This window comes from Melanostigma gelatinosum (assembly GCF_949748355.1).
Source record: "Melanostigma gelatinosum genome assembly, chromosome: 20".
NCBI lineage: Eukaryota > Metazoa > Chordata > Actinopteri > Perciformes > Zoarcidae > Melanostigma > Melanostigma gelatinosum.
Genome location: NC_136653.1, coordinates 14,661,327 through 14,685,903, shown reverse-complemented (window position 1 = coordinate 14,685,903; position 24,577 = coordinate 14,661,327). Strand labels below are relative to the sequence as shown.

The following is a 24,577-nucleotide window of genomic DNA, read 5'->3' as shown; positions in this document are numbered from 1 at the left end:
TCGAAGGTCTCATTTGTTGGTGCCAGTAGTAATAACACAGGCGTCCACTAAGTGGCGCACATGCATCATACAAAACTACCACTGCTGTCCACGTGCATGAATCATCTGCCATCTTTCACATAATGTTAATATCCGAATTTAAACTGCATTATAATCACATTTTATAGCATAAAAGCTAAAGCACAAACAAATCGACCCAGTTTTCTTAAGAGTTAGGACTTCGGTGTTTTGTAATCCAGTAAAAACAAATTGCTTTAGACGAAACGTAAGTGGATAACTGAGTATTACAACATTGTGACAGTTTAAAACAAGACTTCTTTATCGCATCATTTTTATGCTGTTTATTACGTCTTTTGAACACTAATAAACTCTTCTAAATTATTACACCTGAAGACAATCTCCCCTCCATAAAAACAGTATTAAGAGCATGACATTAAATTTCACAGCACTGTCTTTATCATTCCACAGCATGGATCTGTTCTCTTCACTCTCTCATACAGGAAAAAGCTTTGTGCGACAAAACACCAAGAAGCAGCACAAAAGCACCAAAGTTGAACACTGGGTCATTTGCTCTGAATATCATCAAGAAATCAGGAGATTCGCGATCATCTCAGGCTTGTTTAGCAGTCGAGAAACACAGATGTCCGGCTGCACTGTAGTTCTTGATCACGAAAAAAATAGTTCGATCTCTCGATAATATCCGTCACAACTAGCGTCTGTCTTTTTTTTTTTTGAAGCAGATTTAAAACCATGTCTGTACAGCTACAAGGCTCTGCTCATGCAGCCTCCATTGGTGTAAAAAGATCCATTTATAACAATACCTATGCAGGGAGGAGATACTGTGGTTCTGTATTTGAATATCAAGTAAAACATTTAAGTATTGAGGATTTTCTTTTTTACATATTTAAGTAGCTAAACTGCAAAAGTGAATGTCTTATATGAAATACATACAGACATTAAAGAAAACAAACCTCGACAGTTTCTTCACAACGATGTGTGATGCCGTGACTCGGGGTGCTCATACATGAGATTCAGGTCATGATCACATCACACCTGGGGGGGGGGGGGGGGGGGGGGTTATAGTTCTGAATGAACATCAGCACATATGTTATCCTGTACATGTAGGCATTCACTGTTCACTTGAGAAGGTATACTTGAACTCGGCAAAGGTAAGGTCACTTGAAACCACACACAGTATCAGCTAATGGGCATTTTATGCGGGACAGCAAAAAAAAAGAAGAAACAAAACCGTTAAGACAATGACATTTGCAGCAGACAGCTAAACGAGGAAATACCCTTTCTCAACAAGGATGCCACCGCAACAAAACGCTCACTAATCAGACGCACATGCAAAGCTTCAACCAAATAGCACGCCGTGGTGACGAGAGGTGGGAAGAAGGAAAATAAGAAAGGGACTAAACCTTTGGTTGACAGAAAGCTGTGAAGGCACATTAACATCTCCTAAATCCTTCAAAGTGGAGCACATTGCGTTGGCGTTTGTCACTTTAATGCTGCGTAATATTACTGATGCTGTAGAACTGGAAGTCAGGGAGGAAAGTTCACAAAAGAGAAAACACAGGTGGTTGGTTATCGCTGTCTCACGTAAAGTGTCAGAATAAAAAGGTCACCGATGCAACAGCCGGGGATTTGGGTGTAATAAAGGACAGGATTCCTGGAACACGCGACAGGATTCCTGGAACACAAATACTTCTCTGGTGACACAGAAACCAAAAGGGGAGAACTGAAAATGAAGGGAATACAGGCACAAACGTCCGACATGTTTTTTTTTTTTTAGAGATTTAGGACCCAAAATGAACAAAAAACACTAGCCATACTGATATTGTGACTGATACATGTTTAGGTATTAGACGAGACCTTTTCGAGTCCCGACAGAAGCCGTTTAATCCTGGAATGTTGTTTTTGTACTATTTAATAAGATCTAATCTCATTTAAATTAATTGACTGCTAGTACTGTAGGCGCATAATTAGAACTTGCCATTTTTAACCAGTCATAAATCAAACTGAAAGGCAATTGTGCACCGTTTATAATTCATCTTTTTACAGCTTCAAAACAGAGAAACCCACAGCTCTGCTATGAATAGATGTGTCAATCATCTGGGGAATGGAGAGAGAAAAAAGGTTCACACCCATGTTCTGAGTTCCTTGTGGCATGACTGACTTTTTCATGCTTCGACTAATTAGACCTTGAAAACCCCTCCAATCCAAAATCCTCTTTTCTACTACGATACATCGGCGTTGGCCCTCGTTCATTTCCTTTACTGGGAGCGGTAATCCAGATACTCTCTTCAGTGGAACACATTCTCCAAGTCTCCTCCCTGGATCCTACTTCACTGCTTTTGTTTTTTAAGGTCCATTTTTCCACTACGAAATCCCCTCCCCCCCCCTCTCTCTGCACTAGGGTCAAACTGGCCCCGGCTGGAGAACTCATCTCCCCGAGCGGCTCAGGCCAGCGCTGCTGCAGCTCTGATTGCAGGCGCTGGTGCTAGCTGCCCACTTCAACATTCAAAACACTACTTGCCCACTTCAACATTCAAAACACTACTTGGTCCATTTTCACTCAACAGATACCCAGTCCCTGTAAATACAAACCATGTGTTCTGCTGACCACCTCTAGGTGCACATAATTCTAACTTGACACTGACCATGCGTTTGCAGGGGAAACAAAGCTGGATTCCCCCAAACTAGGAGACTTCTTAAGACATAGACCGTGGAAATAAACACCCAGATATCAAAGAAAATACCGAGCATTTCTTTTACCAGCCGAAAGGAATTATTTTCTGGAAAGAGGGCGTCTCCCAGCATGATGCATGTGCGCTGTAACCGCACAAACACAACCCCTGGGTGACCCCTTAACTCATCCACTCCCTCCAGTGATCACTAATTCAGGAGCAGTGACATCATCCTCTGGACTGCCTACACTGGTCCTCCATTTCCCCCTCCCGGCTCCACAGAACTGGTGTGTTTGGAAGCTGCACTACTGCTGCTGCCTCCTCCCAGAGAAACATCCCCTTTAGCATCGGCTGTGGGGGGGAGGTAGTCTCCAGACAATGAGGGGAAAGTACTTTCTGGCTCTTCACATGAACTCTGGACACATGGACAAACTCCCCCATCGCTCATGAAGACCGTCTCTTTTGGGAGATGAGCAGTGGAAGCGCGAGGACACTTTTCCGTCCGTCTGCATGCACGCATGCAAAGTCGCCCCCCCCCCCCGCTGTCTGCGATGCCTCGGCTTTTGTAACATTCACATGATATGGATACAGCAATATGTGAGACAAGCAGTTCTGTTGTACAAAAATAAAGTTGAACAACTAAGTTTGACTTTGCACAAGAGGAGGAATCCTCCAAACTGCAGACGCGAGTGTGATATTGCAATCTCTACCACTATGATCCTAACAGAATTGTATCAATAAATATATTTTGGTCACTTAGTTTTTATTCATGATTAGCAGGAGTTGTGGATTAGCGTGTCCACAATCATAAAAGAAAAAATGAAGACAGACAACGTAAGAATGAGTTGAAATGTCGACCTCTGTAGGCGAGTTTGCGAACATCTGAAGAATGCCACAGACGGGTGGTTGCTGTGAACTGGATACAGTTAAAAGTCATCACATTTTTTAAAAAGAAAATGTTAAAAAAAAGATTATATATTAACAAAAAAAAAAGAAAAAAAAAAGAGGAAACTAAAGGCAACTCTAATAGATATCAAGGTGGAAATAAATGGCATTGCCTATGACCTAACACATCTGGATAATTTAAAATAGGCGACCGAGAAGTCTGTAGTCAACTCTGAGGAGTCCATAGTCTTTTTGTCTCCCGTTCCGTTCCTCCGTGTGTCTCCCATACCTCCTCTTGGAATGCTCACAAATCGGGCATTTAAGTCCTGATGATGTGTTGAAGTCTTCAGGCTTGGAGTTTAAATGTTAGTGTGTGTGTGTGTGTTCTGGCGCAGGTATCTGTATGTATATATCGGGATGCAGTTGCTGTATAGGTGTGTGTGTGTGTGTGTGTGTGTGTGTGTGTGTGTAACAGAGAGGGATCAGGAGGCAGCCAGGGCCTTGATCAGGTACAGTTTGTCTCCCTGCTCACTGGTAAAGATGGGGGCCTTTTTGTAGTGTTCAACAAGCTCTTCCATAGAGTTGAACTTGCGCTGTCCAATGCAGTAAAGGCTTTCTTTCATCTGCACTTTGAAATGCTTGTTCTTACTCTGCGCCTTCAGGGAGATGGAGAAGTCGTTAGGCTGTGAAAAGAAAAGGAAATACAAGTTTATATGATCAGTGTTTCGACGGTGTTTTTAAAGACGTCTTTCTCCTGAGTCAAGGCGCCTTTAGACTGTCGTGTATGTTTATTGTAGCATTTATATCAGTAGTCACATTGTGAGAATGTGGTCCTGAATTTCAGATACTGTTGCATAAAGCTCCAAATAAAGCATCTAAGTCCACGGTTTTGGACCGACGACCACAGATTTTACCACTTTCATCTCAGACAGCCCAAACCACACAGTGTAAAGGTGCCTGTAAACCATGTACAATACATCGGTAACGGTGCGCAGGCTACTGACCGATGACTCGCTGTCCCGGATGAGAAAGTCCCCCTCTACCCCTCTCTGGTTGAGGGCCACCTCCGCCTGGTGGCGCGTCACCTTTCCGTAGTACCACTCTTTCCCCGCGAAGCGCCCGGTGCCTGAGGGCGAGATGTAGTCACAGTCGGGTGTGGGCGGCCCAGCGGGCCCTGCTGCGGATTTATGGGAGGCGGAGTCCAACACAGTGACGTAGTTTTTAGGCACCAAGCCCAGTTGTCCGTCGGCTTTGCGACACTTCCACCACTCCGGGTCGTTTTCTGGCTTCTCCACGACCTCCATCACCTCGCCTTTCTCAAAGTTAAGCTCCTCGTCGTTGCCCGAGCTGAAAGGGTAGAGCGCCTGAACCGTGTGCAGCACTCTGTTCCCGTTCGTGGTGCTGTTCACCACGGCCGCCAGCTTCTCCGTTAGCGATCCAGCCGGGTCCCCGAGCCCCCCCATGCCCCCTCCTCCCGCCGTCCCATCCATGTCTTCCGTCACATAGTTGGACGGAAACCAGCCAGACCGCCCGCTGTAGCTGCCGCGCCACCAGCCGTCGCTGCACTTCTCCATCACCACGACCCGTGTGCTTTTCACCAGGGACAGCTCGTCCTCGCGCTCTGCTGTGTAGCTGAACTTGACCAAGGCGGGCAGGTTGAGGTCGTACAGCCGCTCGCCGTTATCTTCGACCATTCCGGTGTCTGCGTTGGAGGCCGTGTCTCTCATCCCCCCCTTTCTGCTCTTCACCTTCCCAATTCCTAAAGGAAATAACCAAAGACAGGCACAAGAGTTAACAGAGAAAACAGCATAATCTACTTTAAAATTAAGTGAATCAGGTTAGGACGGTAATTAGAAGGCACACAGATCTTTAGGTTTTCTTGTGTAAATTAAAACTTAAGTCACAATTTTACTAAAACAAGTCCCGGGAATTCACATTTTCACACCCTTCCATTGATGTGGAACAAGTCTCAACAGAAAAACACACACACATCATTAAAAGACACCTCTGGACAGTTAAGGGAGGAGTAAAAAATCTGAGACAAACACCAGGCAGTGATAATAAGCATTAGGGCGGGTGGGTAAGTAGGGATAAAATCATTCCCTTCCCACATTTACAGTGGCCTAACCCCCCACACTCCAAATCCAGATACATTCTTGGGGATTAGGCCTATAGGTGCTGAGGAAACAAAAAAAGCAATGCTGCTGTGGTTGAGAAAAAGAAAATTGGAGTGGGTTGAAAACTTGTTTTGGCATGGGCCTATAAATCCTGTGGAAACTAAAAAAAAAATATGTACAAAGCATTGCTACATAACACTGGAATGAACAAAAAAACGACAGGACTCTGTGGGCAAAAAGGCTCAGTCCCATTTCATTGTTGCTAATCACCTTGGCTGCCCTGAGACCTGCGGCCTCGCTTGCACAGCAGCTGGATACCAAATTCTGTCCCACTTCTGCAACCGCTCCAGCATTTAGCTCCACTTCCTCCCCTCTGTCCAAATGTCTCCCCCCCCCGTTGTACAGTTGTACGAAACACATGTGTAGCTAGCAGTGGACACAGTGGCGAGATCACAACTTCTTCCAACTTTACCAGAAAGCAGCTCGATCTGTTCGTACAATCCTTGTAGAAAGAAAAGCAGAGCAGTCCACCATGTTGCTGGTTCTTGCAAAGCTAATACTACCGTACATTACTGGTAATTGTCACAGATCTACGGCCAGACTGCTGATGCAGGCAAACCAACGCTGAGACAGATCCCGGCACCAGACGCAGTGAGCAAACCAAAAGTAGTGACTATTTCTGATTATGTTTGCAAGGCTATGGCTTGCATAATCAAAAGCCAGCTGGGTGAAATGATATAGGACGGTAGGGTGTAGTCTGCAGGATAGTGCGCGTTTGTTTTCCGAGCGAGGACCGTGACTAATTTGTCACAACGCCACACTGAATCGGCTTCACCACAGATAAATTGGCACTGAAACGTGTCCGTGACTCAAGGAGTGCAGACAAATTTCATGGTTGTGCTGAGAGTCCAACATCAAATTGCTTCCAGGTAGAACCTGTTATTAGTCACACCACTGTAGATAACTACAGACTCCAGACAGGGTGCTGATGTCTGTACGTGGAGGTTAGGTCTACTTATGCCTCTGTGGAGTCTTAATAACTCAGAAGAACTTCAAGACAAAAACAAAACCCATGTACATATAATATAGATCATTTTCATATCGATGAAATGGCCAAATTAGTAAATTCCCCAAACTCTGGAGTATAAATGTACACAGACAACACAAACTGCTCACTCGTCTTCAATGTTTAAAATGTGTCACATGTTGAGGAAGAAGAACATGTTCCCGCAGGCGCAAGCCCCAGAATGTCTTCTGTGCACAGTTGGAAATGACCTAGTTAGCTCCAAGCAAAGGTTAGGGGGTCAACCCTGCATAAATAAATGAACTTTTATCTCCAGCTGAGAGCGGGGACAACCAAGAGCTTATATTTTATCTGTCTGGCCAGGTACAACAGCCCTTATCAGTGTCCCTGTCAGGGATTTTATTTGCCGCTTCCTGCTTCATACACACGAACACTTTGCATTAAAAAAAATGATCAGAGTCCAGGGCCACTGCGTTTGACTAGACGCTCAATCTAAGCGGAGGTATTAAAGGGAAGTTGGCATGTGCCTGTACGTCAGGCAGATGATACGGAGAGAAGATAAGAAGCGCCCATCCGTCCTGCTGCTGGAGGTCAATTGCTGAGAATTCTCTCAGGTGGCAGCGAACAAACAACCGAATTAATGCCTTCTTCTATAATTTAGCAGAGGCTCTTATCTTGCAGGGCTCAGCATGGTAATGCTTCAGAGAAAGGCCACTGTCTTCAATGGTGGACACAGCTGCATTTTGCTTCACTGGTGGCAACTGATTTTGGGGAGCATTTCCTGGATATTCTGCCAGGTTTGTAGGGCGGTTCAGTTGTGCTTTGGTTCAACCAAAATGTCATTGGTTGGACTGATTTGAATGGTTAAGCGCTTCTTAACCATTCAAATTATTTCTTATTATAAAAAATTACATCTTATTGTTCAAATTGTAACACTTCCAATCCCGAATATCAAATTATTTTCAGGGTTGGAGGATTGTTTATGTGCGAGTGTGAGAGCAGGAGGGAGAGTTCATGTCTTTAATGAAGGGTTACTTGTTTTGGAACAATACATCTGTTTATTTAGCCTAGATCTTCCTACTACTGGTGGTGGGGGAGAAAGAAAGCACTCTGGACATCTCCAGCTGTAGCTGCACCTAGTGGGAGGAGCTCCGAGGAGCGCCTCAGAGTGCCCCGTGGGGCCCGTGTCTCAGTCCTGACAAGTGTTCAACTATAATGCATAAAACAAGCCAGTTCTGGTGGTCGACTCCAGCCCTACAGGTTTAAATCATGTCCAGTGGGAGGCTTAGTGTTTGAGGGAAACACATTTGACTGCAAACAACAGAAGAGGAGTGATCTGGTGAATGGGGTGCCAAGTAATAAGCGTAAAATGCCAAACTACATCTAAACAAAAGTAGGGGGAAAAACAGTACGACTAAATCAGCACAACTTGACATTGTTCGAGGACTTTCACAGAAAATTTGAAATACTTTCTTACAAGTAGAGATGTCTGATCGTCTTCACATTTCAAGAAATAATTATCTGACAATAGCACAATATTTATAATGTAATATGCACATGTATTCATTGTGTATGAACTCCTTCCAGCACTGCATATGGTATGGAAGTTACAATGACAGGGCAGTCTTGAGGTCAAGCACTTCAGACAGACGCGACATCAGCTGTTGTGACGGACACATCACATCACAGGTCGTTATCAGGACTGAAGCAGTGAATCTTTAATCATGGGACCGTCCATCTTAACAGCAGACCAGCGTACTGTCCAGGTCTCCCAGCTTTACCATAACACAACCACTTGAGTAAATAGGCAGTCAATAACTAACAGAACGTGCCAAATCTGTGCCCAAATGCTGCATCATGTAATGGGTCCTGCACATAAAACACTAAGACAAACTAACAACCCCAACTCCTCCCTAGCGGAGGGAAGCACAGTCCTCACTTCAACTCCCCACCTGAAAGCAAAACTGAAAAATGCGTCGATGCAAATGTGGTAGCTGAGCGCTTCCCCTGAAACCCACACGCCATGCTGCTAATGTTACTTAAGAAAAGATCCCCAAGACAGAAGAGGAATTAATAAGTAAAATGCACTGGAAACTTTTCTGTTTTGACGTCAGATGCTTTTTCCTGTGCATTTCCCGAGAAAAGAAAGCAGAGGAAGGAAATCATGTCAGATAGCAGTAGCTCACTGCAAACAATGACAAAGACCTTAACGCGCATATATCAAACCCTCAAAACTTCACTTTTTGTTTACAGATGAGGCGCACCAGCAGGAGGAGAAGAAAGTGCTGGGGAGTGTGTTTGGCTACCAGTGACAGAGAGGAACTAGTTCTGTTTTTTAACTCTGGCCTCCCTACGCTGGCTGGCTGTCCATTGTCTGCCCGGGCCCTTTCGACCCCTCGGCTTCCCTCCATTCCAGGGCTCTTCCTCTGCGGACGACAACACCCCGCGTCAGGCTGTCTGACAGTGTCTGAACATCCCTGTACTTGAACAGAACATGACGACTGGGACAAGTTCAACAGCAGTGAAACGCTCTGTAGAGCCAAACACATTTTAGACCTTCTGGTGATCAGGTCAGTACGACACTGGCGAGTCCCTTCCACATCCTGAAGCCTGTCCTCTGTGTCAATTTAGACTCTTGACAACAATGTGTCACTCGCTTTCAACAGACATGTGACGCAACTCAGCGGCCCTCAGTCATATGGTTCAGTGTGGGACTTACACAATAAATGTAATGACACCGTGTGCAGACAGAACGAGTGATTCAAACTGACTAAAGGGAACGTACACGAGAGCGGGTTGGCGTGCTCTTCAATGGGATCGGCTTGGGATGCCTTTTAAGGACACGGCTTCAAATCAAGCTGCTAACATGGCTGACTGATAGCTGCACAGGAAACATCCAACGCTCTTTCAACTTCAGCCGTCTGAGACATCAAAAGCAGGCAGCCGTCAGTCGCTGAGATGGAGCAGAGGGAGGGATGGAGGCGCAGTGCAGCATTTGGTTTACAGCTCTGGGCAGTAGAGACTCTGCCAAGTAGAACCCTTCCTGCTAGTAAAACAAGGTGGTTGTATTTATTCCAGCAATTATTTACATTATTTCCTGAAATCATGCTGAACCTCTACTCTGGTGACCCAAATTGAAATAGCATAGCTTGGGTTCCCCCTCTCTCTCTCTCCCCACTGAAGCAACAGATGTCACGATAACTTTAGAAGAGCATTAGCTCTGGTGGCCCCTCTGGGATCAGTCTAATGACAGAGCAGAGTGTCGTTTACAATGTTTGATACATACGACACTTGACTTTAAGACATTAATGTTCTTCTACAAAACAATTTGTCTAAAAAAAACACACATTTTGTAAATATTGTCTAAAGACAGACCACAACTTTGAGTTAAAATCTGAAATTAACCGATCCAAAAAATAAGAAAACAAGACCACAAAACTGACCCACAATGCCAGCTTTCAGTCCCTGACATTTTAAAACTCGTCACATCTCTACTTTTCATTCATTAACAAAAATGTATTGATGTTCACTCGGCAGCTCAACTCAACAGTGACTCAGGATAGGTACTGCTAAACTCAAAACTAAACAATCCTCCTTTGCTGGCAAATTATCATTTATTTATTATTATTGATTAACTTTCTGTCGATCCACTAGTCTATGAAGCAACTATTAGGTTCGATGTACAAGGGGAGTTGCGCTGTAGCAGCTCCACTGTTTTCTGCCAACAGGTTTACAGTGCTTGCAAGTTTCAAACCACTGCTCACTTCCTGTTGGGCAGTTCTTAATGGCAGAAGACACAGGAAAACAAAAGATGAGTGGACAGCTTCACGGACCAAAATCATCTGAAGGTGACTTAAGTGACGTTGACAACTCTCCCACCAATCTTGTAATTATAATTATGTCTTTTGCTTTTTCTTGTCTGGGAACAGTGAACAGCGGTTTTGGAGAAAAGAAGCGGGAGTTGGAAAGCAGGAGCGAGCGACAAGAGACTGCCAGAAAGTCAAACAGACACACAATGATTCAACTTCCTTCTGACTCCTCACTTCCTCTCTGGCCTGCACTTCTCCAACACTCAGGGAGAAATGTGGCTCAAATTAGAGTTTCCGCTCGCTGGGGAGGCTGAGAAACAGGAAAACAGAGGGAGGCGAGAGAGAGAGCGAGAGAGAGAGGAGACTAACAGCTCTCAGTTTACACAAGCAAAAAGGTTTGTTAGCTCATCTCTAGGTTCTTCTCAGCACTTTGCACTCTCTGGATTCTTTACAAGCAGACACACAAGTAGGGAGATAGACAGAGACAGGAGATACCACTCAACAGTTACAAGGTGAGATTACAGCATGGGTGTGCGCCAGGGCCTTTTGAAAAAGTGTGTCAGCATGGCTGTAAAGTATCCGCGGCCCACGGAGCTGCCGGCGTAATGACATTCCTCTGATAAGCGAGCGAGGTGCGGGAGATGGGAGCCCGGGTCCCATCAATCAGCAGAGACCTCTTGCTCCTCTCAGTACAATGACGACAGTGTTCTACACGAGCACCCCGCGTCCCTTCAACTGTAGCTCATGACTGGCGGTGGGGTGGAGGAGGGAGACCCTCCCAGAATGAGCAAGCTCGCCCTGAGGGTAGTATAAAACAAAACAGACTTCGGCTATGTCTTGAGATATTCCCAAACAGGGTGGAGAGGGGGGGGGGGTCTTCAAGCATGATAATGTAATCCACCAGGTTGCAGCCCACTCACTAGGACAAATGCTAGAAAAAAAAATGGGAGTAGGATTACTGTGTGTGTGTGTGTGTGTGTGTGTGTGTGTGTGTGTGTGTGTGTGTGTGTGTGTGTGTTGAAAAGAAAGACAGAATGATTGCTGAGGCAATTACAGGCTTCGGCTCAGCAGAAGGCTTCTCAAGAGCATATCCACCCAGTCTCTGCAGCCGGAAAAGGCTGTTAAGACATTCTCTCTCTTTCTCTCTACCGACATGTTAGCACAGAAATCTCTGTCCGCTCGCTCTAAATATAACATTCATTTGGCTGACCTGAAGCTGAAACAGACCTACAACCCAAAATGATAAAAACAGAAAGAGTATGATGAAAGAAAACCCGGACAACCGCTCCTGCAGTCACGAGAAAAAAGAAACCGCTCAAACTTCAGACAAAAGCTCTCAACAACGCTTGGAAAACAGCAAAACAAGGAGCTACAGAAGACGAAGAAAGTGAAAAACTCACGAAAGAAATGTTTGAATAGGTTAGCCATGTCCATTTTGGGCTCGCTGTCTCTCCCGGCCCCTGCTCCCTTCCCACTGCAGCTGTAGAGTTATTGCATGTGAACACCCAGAGAGCTGGGCGGATAGCGGCGCAAGGGCGGCCCACTCCGTGACCATGTGGTCGGTCTTAGCCAATGAGAGGGCGGGATAGAGAGGCCTCCGGTGTAGCTCTGGAAGGCAGAGTGCAGAGGCCTCATGGAAAAGGGTAAGAAGTAGGGAGGGAGGGAGGGAGGGGGCTGAAGCTCGGACTCGGAGAAAGAAAAAAAGATAAAAGAAGAGGTATAGGGAAAGCAAAGGATCCATTCCATCGACATCAAGCAGCAGATTGGTGTTTCTAGGAGGGTAGTGATCGGAAAAATACACTCCGTGAGGATCTGAGGGGACGCTGCACAACGGCTGAGTGAGTCAGTGAGTGCTCTGTGTCACATGACTGCAGTTGTTTGTAGAGACACTCATAACTTTACAACAAACCCAGGAAACATGAGTCCTCAAACACAAACACACACACACCAGAAACAGCCGTCTGCAGACAGATCAGACCCTCACACATTCTTTCAAACGATGACACCACTCCACACCCAGCAACAGGCTTGTTTAAAAAAAAAAAAAAAAAAAAAAAAAAAAAGATACTTTTGTTTTCCCCCCACATAACATATGCAAGTGTAGTCATCGGGCTGTTTCTCTTATTGTTCTCCCACACATGAAGAAAAACAAACCACGCACAACAATCCTCTAGTTAAAACGTCTTCAATCTACTTTCAGCTCATTAATAAAGGGACAAATGAAGGTGACGTCTTTACAAGCTTTCTCTGATTGTATTTGTGTTTAACAAGACTCACATTTGCCTCAAGTCCTGTTTTACATCAGTCCTTGTTTCATTGTGTTTATGTGCGAGTGAGACCTGAGCCGTGCAGCTGTTCACCTGACGTTGTTTGATCAATGGATGTAGTGACAGGTGGGAAGTTGTTAGGAAGCCCAACAAGGAGGCACGTGCACAGACTAAATGTGCAGCAGTTAAACAATTTACAGGATGAGTTAAGAAATCACTCAAAGGAAACATCTTGTAAATTAAAGTCAGTGTTGTCAGGACTTAAAGTACAAAAAAAGAGCCATATTTGCGCTATTTATTTAAAAGAAACTGTTCTTATATCATATTTCCTCTGAGTATTTCAGTACTCGCTGCTGCCCGAACGCTACCAGTCTCCTCTCACCACAAACACACACACTGTGCAGCCAACAGGAAGACGCAGCTCACATGTCCAACAGATAAGTGTTTAGCAAACACTGCAGCGTGTGATAGTTACAAACTGATGACACACTTCTGATTAGAAGTACCCAGACCACACACATTCTGTCAATCCCTCTGTGCAAGTAAGTCACTTTGGCTTCCTCGCAGCGGGTCACCCCACGCAGGAAGAAGTCATAATCACCACATCAATGAGCAGAAGAGATGAGGCTACCTCTTTGTCGGTTTTACAAGTGTGGTTTGATGTTATGCGTTTGTTAAATGGGCCGTAACAACAGGTCCCACAATTAGAATAAACGACAATACACGGAGTAAAAAGAGCTGCATTATGTCACACAACACATGGCATTTTTCTAAATACTCAATTTAATGTCAATATCACGCAGGCCTATTGAGGTGTGCCTTTAACTTCCTGTAGCAAAAGCTGTTGTACAACCTTAAATCGAATGGCCTAACTACACCAACACACACGGTGATCCCATCATGCTAACTTAGACAACGATGCCTTACAGAGTAGAACCAGTGGAGATTAGAGTGTGAGAAGCATCAGAAACTGAAGATAAGACCGTCACATTTTAGAAAACGAGCGAAATCGTAGGCAAACAGAATACCAGGCGATCTGGATGCCAGTGGTCAGTGTGTGTGTGCATCCCAAATTGTCGTGAATGCCTGTCATCAAGAAGAATTAAGCTAAGACAAATGGCAACCTTGGCTTACATACAGTCACATGTGGCAGTACAAGGCCCTCGGCAAATAGCAGTGCCCAGAAATATTACTGCTGTGTTGACAGAGCAGACATCACCTGTGTCGTATCAATTCTGGTAAAAAGGGCAAGAGATATTTTGAAAAAGTCATCGTCAACCTCCAAAAAAAACATATGAAATCAAAGTAATGTAAAGCAACCTTACCTGCGCAAACGTCTCCAAGATCAATGAGTAAAAACGTCACATTACATTTGACACTACACTCTATACACACCCCAATCAGATACTAAAGCTCGAGTATCAGTGTGCTGAGAGAGGAAAGTAGCTCTCAGCATTTCAACCAATCACACATCAACCTACGACCCTCTTCCTGTGGAGGCTGTTACTGTAGACAGTACATTAGATGCCACAACAATGTGGTCACAAACAAACGGAGGTAGTGATGGCCTAGATAAACGACGCTCTCTGATGCTACTCCATTTACAATACCCAATTGTGTATGAAACACAAAGCAAGTCAGTCTCTATCGAAAAGATCTTATGAGTGGGTGAAGATTTATAAATGTTTAGGGTGCAAATACATGTTAACTGGAATTGTGTGAGCTCCTAAAATACAAATAAACAGACTTGAGAGCTTATCAAACCATCGCAAGTTGAAATTAAAAGTGCAAAGTGAATAAAGCAGAAGTGTTTTGTTTTACCAAGCGTGTCTTTGAGATTCTTGACAATAGAAGCTTTCCTGGCACTGTTTTTCCTCTCCACATAGTTGGACGGCACAAAGCCTGTTTTGTTGGTGGCATTTCGAACCCTCCACCAGGATTTGGAGTCGTCGAGGAGCCAGAGGCGCTCGTTTTTCTTTATGTCCAGCTCCTGGTCCTGCTGGGCCATGTAGTCGAACTTGGCGATGACAATCACCTCGTCCGTCATCTTGCACTCGGTACACTGGCGCGGAGAGAGGAGAAGAAAAGGAACGGATGTCAGCATGGCTAGAAAAAAATATATATATACCGGTATATACACACACACAACTACAAAATAAATATGTATATCTTCACAAATCCTGACATATCGATATTGATCTATGTGGCGTTTGCTCCAGACACAATGATTAGGTCAGAGACACGCCAAAGGCAAATTTAGAAACAGTGTTTGAATATAGGTAGCGGTACCTGTACTGCATCAAAGCTGACAACTTCAAGGGCTCCGATACTTCTCTGTAGACCTAGGAACAGAACAGAGACAATGCAGGATAATTACAAACAGACTCTTCTCAAAGGTGTCTTACTAATATCTGTATTTATGTTTAAGAGACTTAAAAGGTCACTCTATGTGGTACTGTACTAACGATATTAGCATGTCAAGCTGTGGACAGTGTTGTGCAAATACACTCCAGCTAGCCTTGAAGAAATGCCAGCTACCATTTCCAGAGTTTAGTCTCTTCAGACATAATTTCCCCCGACCAATTGTACTCTTGAAATAACGGATGTAAATGACCATTCTTTTCAGTCTTCAACACTGACAGCTGCCAGAGAGGACAGAGCACAATCCCTCAGTATCCACATTCTTCATACATTTACAGAGGGGACGATTATTTCCTCCCAGAAGAAGTCCAACGATTGTCCACTGTGTGAGGAATCAAGCACGAATCTGTTGAGCCAGAAGGACGGCAAAGATTACTGTAATAGGGAAGTAAAGAAGAGGAGGCACTGTGCGTCAGCAGTGAGGCGACGTCAGGGAGTGAAGCTCTCACTGAGCACTAATGATGTAGGATAAGGCCAATAAATATTCCCGTGTGTGCAGCCTATGCAAATGCTGCGATTATGTGAACCGCATTACAAGTGTGGCGTCGTTGTTTGCAATGTTAGCTTATCACAAGAGCTTTCAAGCTCCTCTGGCATTTTTAAAATTATGATTTGAGAGTACGGACGCACAATCAAAACTTGTCTTGTGTTCAACAATAACCGCATTCACAACAACTGGTCCTATGACCCGTGTAGCCACCGGCGCATCCACGCTTAGGTTAATACTGCAGCACTTGAGGAGTGGGGCACTTCTGAAGCTGCCCTGATGTCATGAGAGTGGAAGGAGTTTCACCCCCGACTGACTGACTTCAGGGACCAGACACTGACCTCATTGATTGAGAGCTCTTGGTTTGGATTTGAAGCAGCAGTGTATAGGTTTCAGCTCCAGCTGGCCTTGAGATGGGCCCAGAACCTGATCTTAGGCAAACATAAGGAGCCAAGCTAAACTTTCAGCATGATTAGCCAAGGGGAGTAAAATAAACAGTAAATAAGTATAGGCTTTAATGTTACTTGTGCTTTTCTGGAGAAAAAGTCACAATGTTGGGATGGTTCATGAAAAGGTGGATAAGACCATGACAAGAGCCAAAAGCTAAAATGCAATACAAAGACCACAAACTGTCTCTGCATTTCATACAAGTTGTAAGGGGGACACCTGTGGTCCGGGCTATTTTTCCCCCATGTTGGGTGTTTTAGACTTCATTCGCAAAGGCATTCGGGTGTATAGTGTGGTTTATCTCAAGGCATGTTATTGCTTGCTCCTTTTCCATGTCTAATGAAATTAATGAACACTGGGAACACGTTAGGGAGCGGCACACAAAAACAAAGAGCGGATTTACTTTCCTCGAGTGCTGCCTCTTTCACCAAGACAAAAGGCAACAATCCCTCCGCTCCCTGGGCTGGGCTGGATACACGTCTGCCAAAGAGGCTAACAAGTGTGTATATGTGCTCCTTCTCCATTTACAACATCCCTCCCTTAGTATCTTTCATTTTCAACTCTCCCTGCCAGTGCATGAAGGAATCATCACTGTAGGAATAACCCTTTGCCCACCTATCTCCCATTTTCACTTAGTACACTGCATCCCAGACTTTTTTTTTTTTTTTTTAAACTACCATCACCCCTCACATCTAGGGTGGCTGCTGCTCACTAAGAGCACATCGACACCGCAGTGACTTACGATACTGCAGATGTGAGGGAGGATCAAAACGTTGGGCGACAGATGCTCTGAGCTAAACGCGCAGCTGCAGACTGAGCCGAGGCCGCTCGCTACTCCAGAGCACTAAACACAAGGTCAGATAGGTCAAACTTCTCAAATGGTGTCATATACACAGTGGAGCTCCGTTTACCCTGCTGCCTGGCAGAATTAAACAGGTACCCCCATCCATCACCAACCCCACAGAGCACATTAAATACCAGAGCAAAGTTCAGCTAGTCTGACCAAAATCTGATAATTTTTGTGCTTCCATTCATTTTTAGCTCCTTCAAACATAATCAACGCTTCTCTTAAAACAAACAATTTCATGTGTTTACCGTTTAAGCAAACGCATAATTAGATTTATAGCAGCATTTCGTGACCCTGAAAACAGACCACGGTGGGACCCAGAAGGCAACAAGTACGGGGTCATCTTCCTGTAATAAGTCAGTTTGATGATTTAGGATTCAGGAATGGTACAATACAAAAACTCAATACAGTATGTAATGAGTAACCGTGTAGATGCAAGCATCCAGTCCAACTCTGAAAACAACTTGGGTACCAGACATAAAGCAAAAACAGGATCTGTATGCACGAGCCGTGTGGTCGTCAACAAGGCCGACTAGACCACATGGAACGGTGGACAAGGTGGTCAAATCTGGTGGTCAGTGGTAGCTTCAGGGTTTTCCCAGCTAACTGTGGCTGCAACTTCTACTCTGCCTATTGCTATGGTAGGAGAACACCAAATGTGTTAACTTAACAGCTGTATATTTGATTAAATCTGCAAGTCGGCTACTTAGCATTTTCATTATCAATTAAACTGTGGATTATACTTTTGACAAATCAATCAATACTGCAGAAATACTGGGTTTACACCAAATGAAAAGATTTCAAATGTTGATTTAGAATTTGAATGTAAACATTTAGAATTTGGAATATGCTTAAAACTATTTGCCCTAATAGTCAACTGTTAAATACTGAATACAAAGCTGATAGAGTGGGCCTTATCTACCGCAACAGCAGCAGTTGTGAGCCAGTGACAGCACCACCAGTGTTACTATCAGTCGTCCACTCATGTTCTCAAGAGTGCCAACACTGGTCACAACTGTTTCCCATCAGCACAAGATCCCTTACCCAAATCTGGCTCCGTTATCTTTATCAGCTAAAAATAAATTAGGGTAGAAATAAAATGGAAGGAGGCTTAAGGAACACTGCAAGCCAACTGCACATCGGTGGTGTAATCGAGATGCAGTTTGCAACTTTGCGAAGTTACTATGAAACAACACTGACATGAGTTGACCACATCCTGCAGTCTACAGCTGCTGCCACAACCCCATGACACACAAGTGGAGATCTAGTGAAAGAGCACCTCCAGTGGCCTGTGTGGTAATACATGACATGGGGATACAACACTAGAGGTATGCATTAGAAAGCAAAGAACAGGAATAGGAATGATAGTTCAGTGAATGGTTGTGACTTAAACCAGACTGACAGGTTCTATATAAAAAATGAAGTCACAACAACTGGATACCAGATAATCTAAACAAACCTGAAAGAATAATTATGGATCCGTGTCCCTCTTCGCTGTGGGACCAAATAGAGCCACTAATCGACAGGATTGCTGAGGCACTGAGACAGCAACAGCATGAGCTCACAGAGGCAGACAGAGTAACCTAATCCCTGTGACAGCCTGCTAAAATCACAGCCTCTGCTGCCTTCTGGAATGTGCTCTGTATGCTCACCGCTCACTCAGCCCCTCTGGCACTGCTGCACTTCCGCCAAAACTCACAATTTTGCCCACACGGTAGGTTTCACGATCGGACCGTGCAGGACGGCGACGGACTGACGAATATGCGGCGTGTACTTTTTTTCCACAGCAACTAAAAACCCATGAGACTGCGACTCATCCCAGCTGTCCTAGATTCTCTCAAAACAAAACAGAAGCACAGCAGCAAAGGGTCATGGGAGACTTGGCAGGCCAGCTGTGGGACAGGAAGTGTGGACACAAGGGTGACCGGATGATGGGAAAGTGATGCAATCTGACAGAGTGCATGCTTGACCTCTGAGTTCAGATAACTTATCTTTGCCTTGCATTGATGCATGTAATGCACCTCAATTAGGAGAATTAAGAATCAATTTAAACTAGTTAACGAGTTGCTGGAAGGAAATATGATGTTCCCCAATAAAGAATTGTATTATTCCAGTATCATATTAAAACCGAATTAAGGACAGCCGGGCCTCTAGTTTTTTTGGCTAAGCCTATAGGCTCAAGACTGTGTGAAAGCATTTGGTTATCCACCCCTCAGGATCACCCTCAGCAGTTGGGAACGGCCTAAAATAGACCGTTCATGTCCGTTGAGAATCGCCAGAGATTTGCTCTCATAGCAACAACCAACACCAAAAGTTTCAAGCTTTCTTTGTGGCCAACATCACATCAGAAGGCTGTGAGAAGCGTACACGGATGCCATCATTTGAAATATGTTGGATAGCAATTCAGCCGCGAAATCTCATCCAAACGATAAACCACATGTATTGCTCTAGAGCTGCAAGTAGTGAACTTTAAACTATTCAAATCTACGGTATCAATCTTTTATCACATACCCATATTCTGATAGACTGGGCCCCAAATCATAACCGTTATTCGCTGGTAAATTTGACAATCATAATAGATAAGGCAAAATACAGAAACATAGCTGAAAAGTGTTTTCTTTTCACTTCCCCATTTTCACTTCCCAGTTTGCTACGACTGCATATTGCTCTCTAGCCCACAGAGACATGGCATTGGTGAACTGACTTGCCATTTTTGTGGCTGGAAAAGGATGAGCTGACCTTTTTTTGTGAAATTTTGGAATGGTGAGAGCGACACAACATTGAAAAGGGATGACACAAGCATGAGACAAAAGCGGTGGCTTCACAGAGTCTTAGAGAATGCTTGCTGGAAAAAGAAAAGACAGAGCTTCACCAGTAAGGAAATCATTGATCTGCATCGGCCCTTGAAAGCCTGATCAAAGCACCCCGATCATACACTACAACAAATGACAAAACCAAAGTGCTACAACAGGCTAAGTTTAGAAATAAGGCCACTGCATTAGTATTTGCTAAATAAGTCGAATTGAAGCAGGCTCACACTATCTAATTCTTACCTTCCAGCATTTACACTAAATTAGTTTAATGTCATCTACAACTGGCATTAGCAGCAGCCTACCAACGTGAAAACACTAACATCCTCTCTGTTAGTAAATGCACACCAGAACACCTCCATGTAAGAAAGGATCTACTTCCTCAGACCCCACCTACAGCAGCAAAGCCTACACATCCATGCCCTGCTAGTTGCTGGAGTTGCCAGTTGTTGTTCTGGGTGGCCTGTTTGCTTATAGCTACCAGGTCCACTGATGGCCACATCCAAGCAATCTGGGATCAAGGCAACAGCAAAATAAACCTCCAGGTTACCTCACCAACTCTGAGAGCTCCAGGGGATTCCCCCGATGACTAATCCCAGTTTACAAAGCAGGAGGATTCCTAGCATCAAGTACTCCTGTACAGTAAATATGTTGCGGTTTGGTTTTGTGCTGCGTCAGGCAACTTTAAACTACTGTAGCATTAAGGAGTCAGTAAAAGAGACAATCTGGCGATGCATTGTAGCCGTACACCTGCTGCAAGTGCAGCATTCTGGAAAAAAGGTATTGTTGCAGTCAAAAAAGATAATTTGTAAACCACAAGATAATAATACCCGGCAGCCTGTGTCAGAGAGATGAAATGGATACACTGGCTTCCTCTTAGTCTTCCTACATCCTGGCAAATATGAGCCTCAGGGTGCTGTCACAATAGGACTAAACAAGCCACTTGGGACAGAAGTCTGGGAGGGCCACGTGTCGGGACTTGTGAGAGCATCTTGAGAGCGGGAGGCATTCCAGATTGCAAGGCGATGCCACAAAAAAGAAATCTGGGGTCTGCAAAAACCAACAAGGTGTTTGATAGGAGAGACGAGACAAACATCCTCACCTCTGTGCTGCCTGACTGAGAGACAGCAAACATAGAGCAATACGACCAAAATGGTCTTTCATGGTACACAATATTATATCACGGTATTTAAGCTAATTAAGAAATGGATTTCAATAACTATACCGTACTTTAATCACATTATTTTATTTTCCTATTTAAATCTTCCACAGGAACAAAACAACCGTATCACATGTGACAAAACTGAAAAACAAAAGACTCAAAACTGTTGGTTCTGAAGGTTTTGAAAATAAAAAAAGGCTATAACTTTTAGAGATCCTTTATCCCATTTTTTGCTGCCGATACTAATTGCCGATCATTAATGATCCATATTTAGCAGATACAGATCCCTTTGTTGTTTGATAGCCGGTCTACAAGACTCCAAGGCTTCTTTGCCAGCTTCCCAAAAATCATTTCAACCACTCTGTAGTCACTGTAAACCATCACAAATTATAAATGTTATTCTTTTACTTTGTTATAGTAACTTATAGTTCAAAATTCAAATAAGAACATGGTAGGACACTGGTAGAGTGAAGTATACCAGTAGGCACACCTGTTGTTGGTTCAACAAATTCACAATTGTATTTTTAGGCATGGATTCACAACCAATTCTGTCATAACGATGAGAGCTGCATGTTGCAAGTACACACACTCTTTTTCACACTGCCAAAACCACAGAAAGAAAAACACCGAACCATAATGAACTAATGGAGAAAAAACACCACTGAAACTGCACGCTTCTTTCCTCCAAACGAGGAAGTCATATCATTTACTCCAAATGAGAAATGATAGATATTTTAACCGCACATCGCCTACAACCGTGAAGTTTTGCAGAAGTGAAGAGAAATGTCACACTTGCTTTAGTGTGCTTTAACTGCTGAGCAGAGATTCCTTTTATGTTCTACTTTCTTCACCTTCTTGCACCTGACAAAAGGCAAAGTTATTTTTTCAGCATGTGACCTTGGTTAACACATAGAAAGTACCTTACCTGTTGGCTGTTCAAACATACCTACATGCATGAGCAGTCATGAAAATGAGGAAATGGAAGAGCATATGCAATAACCGAGATTACAACACAATTACGAAAAAAAATCCCCATTGTTTCTCAACTTCAATAGAAACCGAAAGGCACTTAATACATTAGAGTCCTTGGCTTGTCATCTGACATGGGAAATTTTAAGCCACATTAGATTTGTTGGCTATCCCAAAAATGCACAGTTGGTATTTTCCCCTATAGGCTGTGAGGACACAGATTTGGCTGCTTGAGGCCACTGGTAGCACATAGCAGGCACTGAGAAAGAGGCACGGGCAGGAAAAGGGACCTCATCACTGCATATCCATACGATTATACTGCCATAACATGAAGAACGGGCATTGTTAGAGGGTCACAGGAGCTATAAATAAGACAGATTAAGAAAAGAGGGCCACATCACTGTAGTATCAACATGCGTAGCTGAATACTGAAAGCTTTACTTCAGGGGGAGTCCTGGATCCTGGTGTGCATGACCTGGCATTGGATGGACGCAAATGTTCTCTATGAGTCTCCGAATAGCCATTTTCACATGTTTTACAAATTGGCCTCAATGCTCAAGAGAATATATCAGCCTTCAAGCAAATTGGACCCATTGACTCCCACTGACAACAGAGCAACAGCAGACCAAATGTCTCCCCCCCCCCCCCCCCCATCTCACCTCCATGCAACCTTAATGAGAGACTGTGAAGAGGTCTGTCAGTGTGACAATAATTACAGAAACTAGACTATTCAGCAGCTGCAAAGAAGCCCTTTGGCATTTGGTGAAGACACATGCTACCCCCCTTAAATCATTCACATCTAACTAACCACACAGCTCCAAATTAATATCTGGTGTCCAAGTATTATAACAGGGCACACAACCATCAGAGCTTGCCAACAATTATACAGCGTTATAGCCCATTGTGCAGCTGAAGCATGACGTTCAGTCTGGCTTTGGTTGTGTAAGGTAGAAGCAATGTTAGGAGATATGCAAAGGGAGCAATTATCTAACATTTTGCCTCAAAACAGAAATGGTTTCACATGCACAGTACATTTGGTTACCTATTAATGGTAGATGAAACTTAGACATTTTCCTTCTAGTATGCAGCCTCTGTCTTTGAATTGGGCGCTGAATTTATAAGTCCTTTGACAGATTACTTACAATTTTTTTTATTAAAACTGAGATGGACATCTTTCATCTCATAAGATACAATTAACTGTTAAAATAAAAACATAGATAAACGAATAATGAAAACGATTCCTAATTCCAATGCATCACCCAAAGGCCATATTAGTAGGCAAGGAAGAGGCTGGCTACAGTAACAATTTGTGTGTGTGTAACAAGAGTAACGTTACAGGGAATCATAAGTTAATTATAGGGAATGTCTCCATCGTGACAATGACCAAGCTGGGTTAAATCACTGCACAACAACTGAAACTTGATTACTTAACGTTAAATCAAAAATACAAACAATGGGACTCAGTGACTGCAGTCAATTAGAAGAGACTGTGGCTACCGTTGAGGCGTCCTCTCCATTTACAATCTCAGAAATAAAAAAAGCGTTAACGTGGTGCCAAGTGTAAGCTACATTCAGAGGTTGTGCCGCAGTTTTATCTGTGCGTTCATCTTGTAACTTAAGCTTGAAAGTGTATCACGCTATCTTAACTTGGCTAACGTTATCCTGGCAAAGAAATTTCCCCCAAAAAATGCTTTATAATGGTTACAAATAACTCGGTTACAGACAAACTAACCGCTAGCCAGCTTGGGTAACCGTATGTTGGCCATGTTGGCAAGGCGACAGACGGGTTTTGTCTGAGTTAACGGTTAGCCGTTAGCCGGCGTGACTTGTATCGTTACTCGGTGAATTCAAGGATAGCGCGAGCTAGCCTGTAACCGTTAGCGCTCGTGAGAAACGTTAGTGTGGTAGCCTGGATCAGATAGCTTTCCCGTCAGTGGCAAGCCAGAATCATACCACGTCTTACCTGATTGCTGATGACCACCTCTTCTTGTGTCCTTTAATAAATATTCAATGTCTACAAGCGTCACGCAAATGGTAACGAGAAGCCTTGCTAGCGGCCGGTTATTTTTTTCCACTCCGACATGCTAGCCTAGCTGATGAGACGATGTGCCCCGTTGGAATAGCATTTCTATATCAAAGCATGTCATTGCTGGGTAGCAAGGCTAGGCTAACTAGCAGCAGCCTCACAAGCTGTTCGGATTTCAGGTTCCGCCCACTTGCATCCAATTGGCTGCGGAGAAATCGGCTCTGCAATGATTGGACCACAGCGCAGTCAGTCTATAACACTGCAGCTGCTGATGTTTTACATGACCATTAGCATCCATCAAGATTTTCGTCTTGAGAGGCTAAAAAGTCCACCTAATCACTGCTATACAAGAAACGTGTGTGAAAAGAGAGATATACAGATGTATGTTTTTATTTTATACTCAAAGTGGCAATCCTTAAGATTTCTTTCCTGGTTGATTTAGAATTTATATTTGAGTGACAACTTTGAAAACTGTGCTCAGAGATTAGCAGTCTGGAGTTGTGTTGATACAGGAGCTTTTGTTTTTCAGAAATGTGTATAAGTCCCATTTTTGTATGTATTCAAATAAGACAAGACTATAATGCAGCATTTTTCCCCGTTATGTTGCCACAGACAC

General features: G+C 43.9%; 1 protein-coding gene across 2 annotated transcripts; it reads right to left on the bottom strand.

Annotated features, from left to right (window-relative positions):
* Window positions 1-356: 356 nt before the first annotated feature.
* On the bottom strand, window positions 357-24,038 carry nck1b (NCK adaptor protein 1b). 2 transcript variants are annotated; one of them, XM_079292563.1, is made up of 5 exons: window positions 23,899-24,038; window positions 15,082-15,134; window positions 14,614-14,854; window positions 4,580-5,334; window positions 357-4,258 (listed from the first exon to the last, which is right to left on the bottom strand). In XM_079292563.1, exons 3-5 carry the CDS (start codon window positions 14,837-14,839, stop codon window positions 4,058-4,060), a joined length of 1,182 nt encoding a protein of 393 aa, XP_079148689.1. In that variant the 5' UTR covers window positions 14,840-14,854; window positions 15,082-15,134; window positions 23,899-24,038; the 3' UTR covers window positions 357-4,057. The 2 variants fall into 2 exon arrangements, with proteins under 2 accessions (XP_079148689.1, XP_079148690.1); XM_079292564.1 differs by lacking the exons at window positions 14,614-14,854; window positions 15,082-15,134; window positions 23,899-24,038 and adding an exon at window positions 11,926-12,012.
* Window positions 24,039-24,577: the final 539 nt, after the last annotated feature.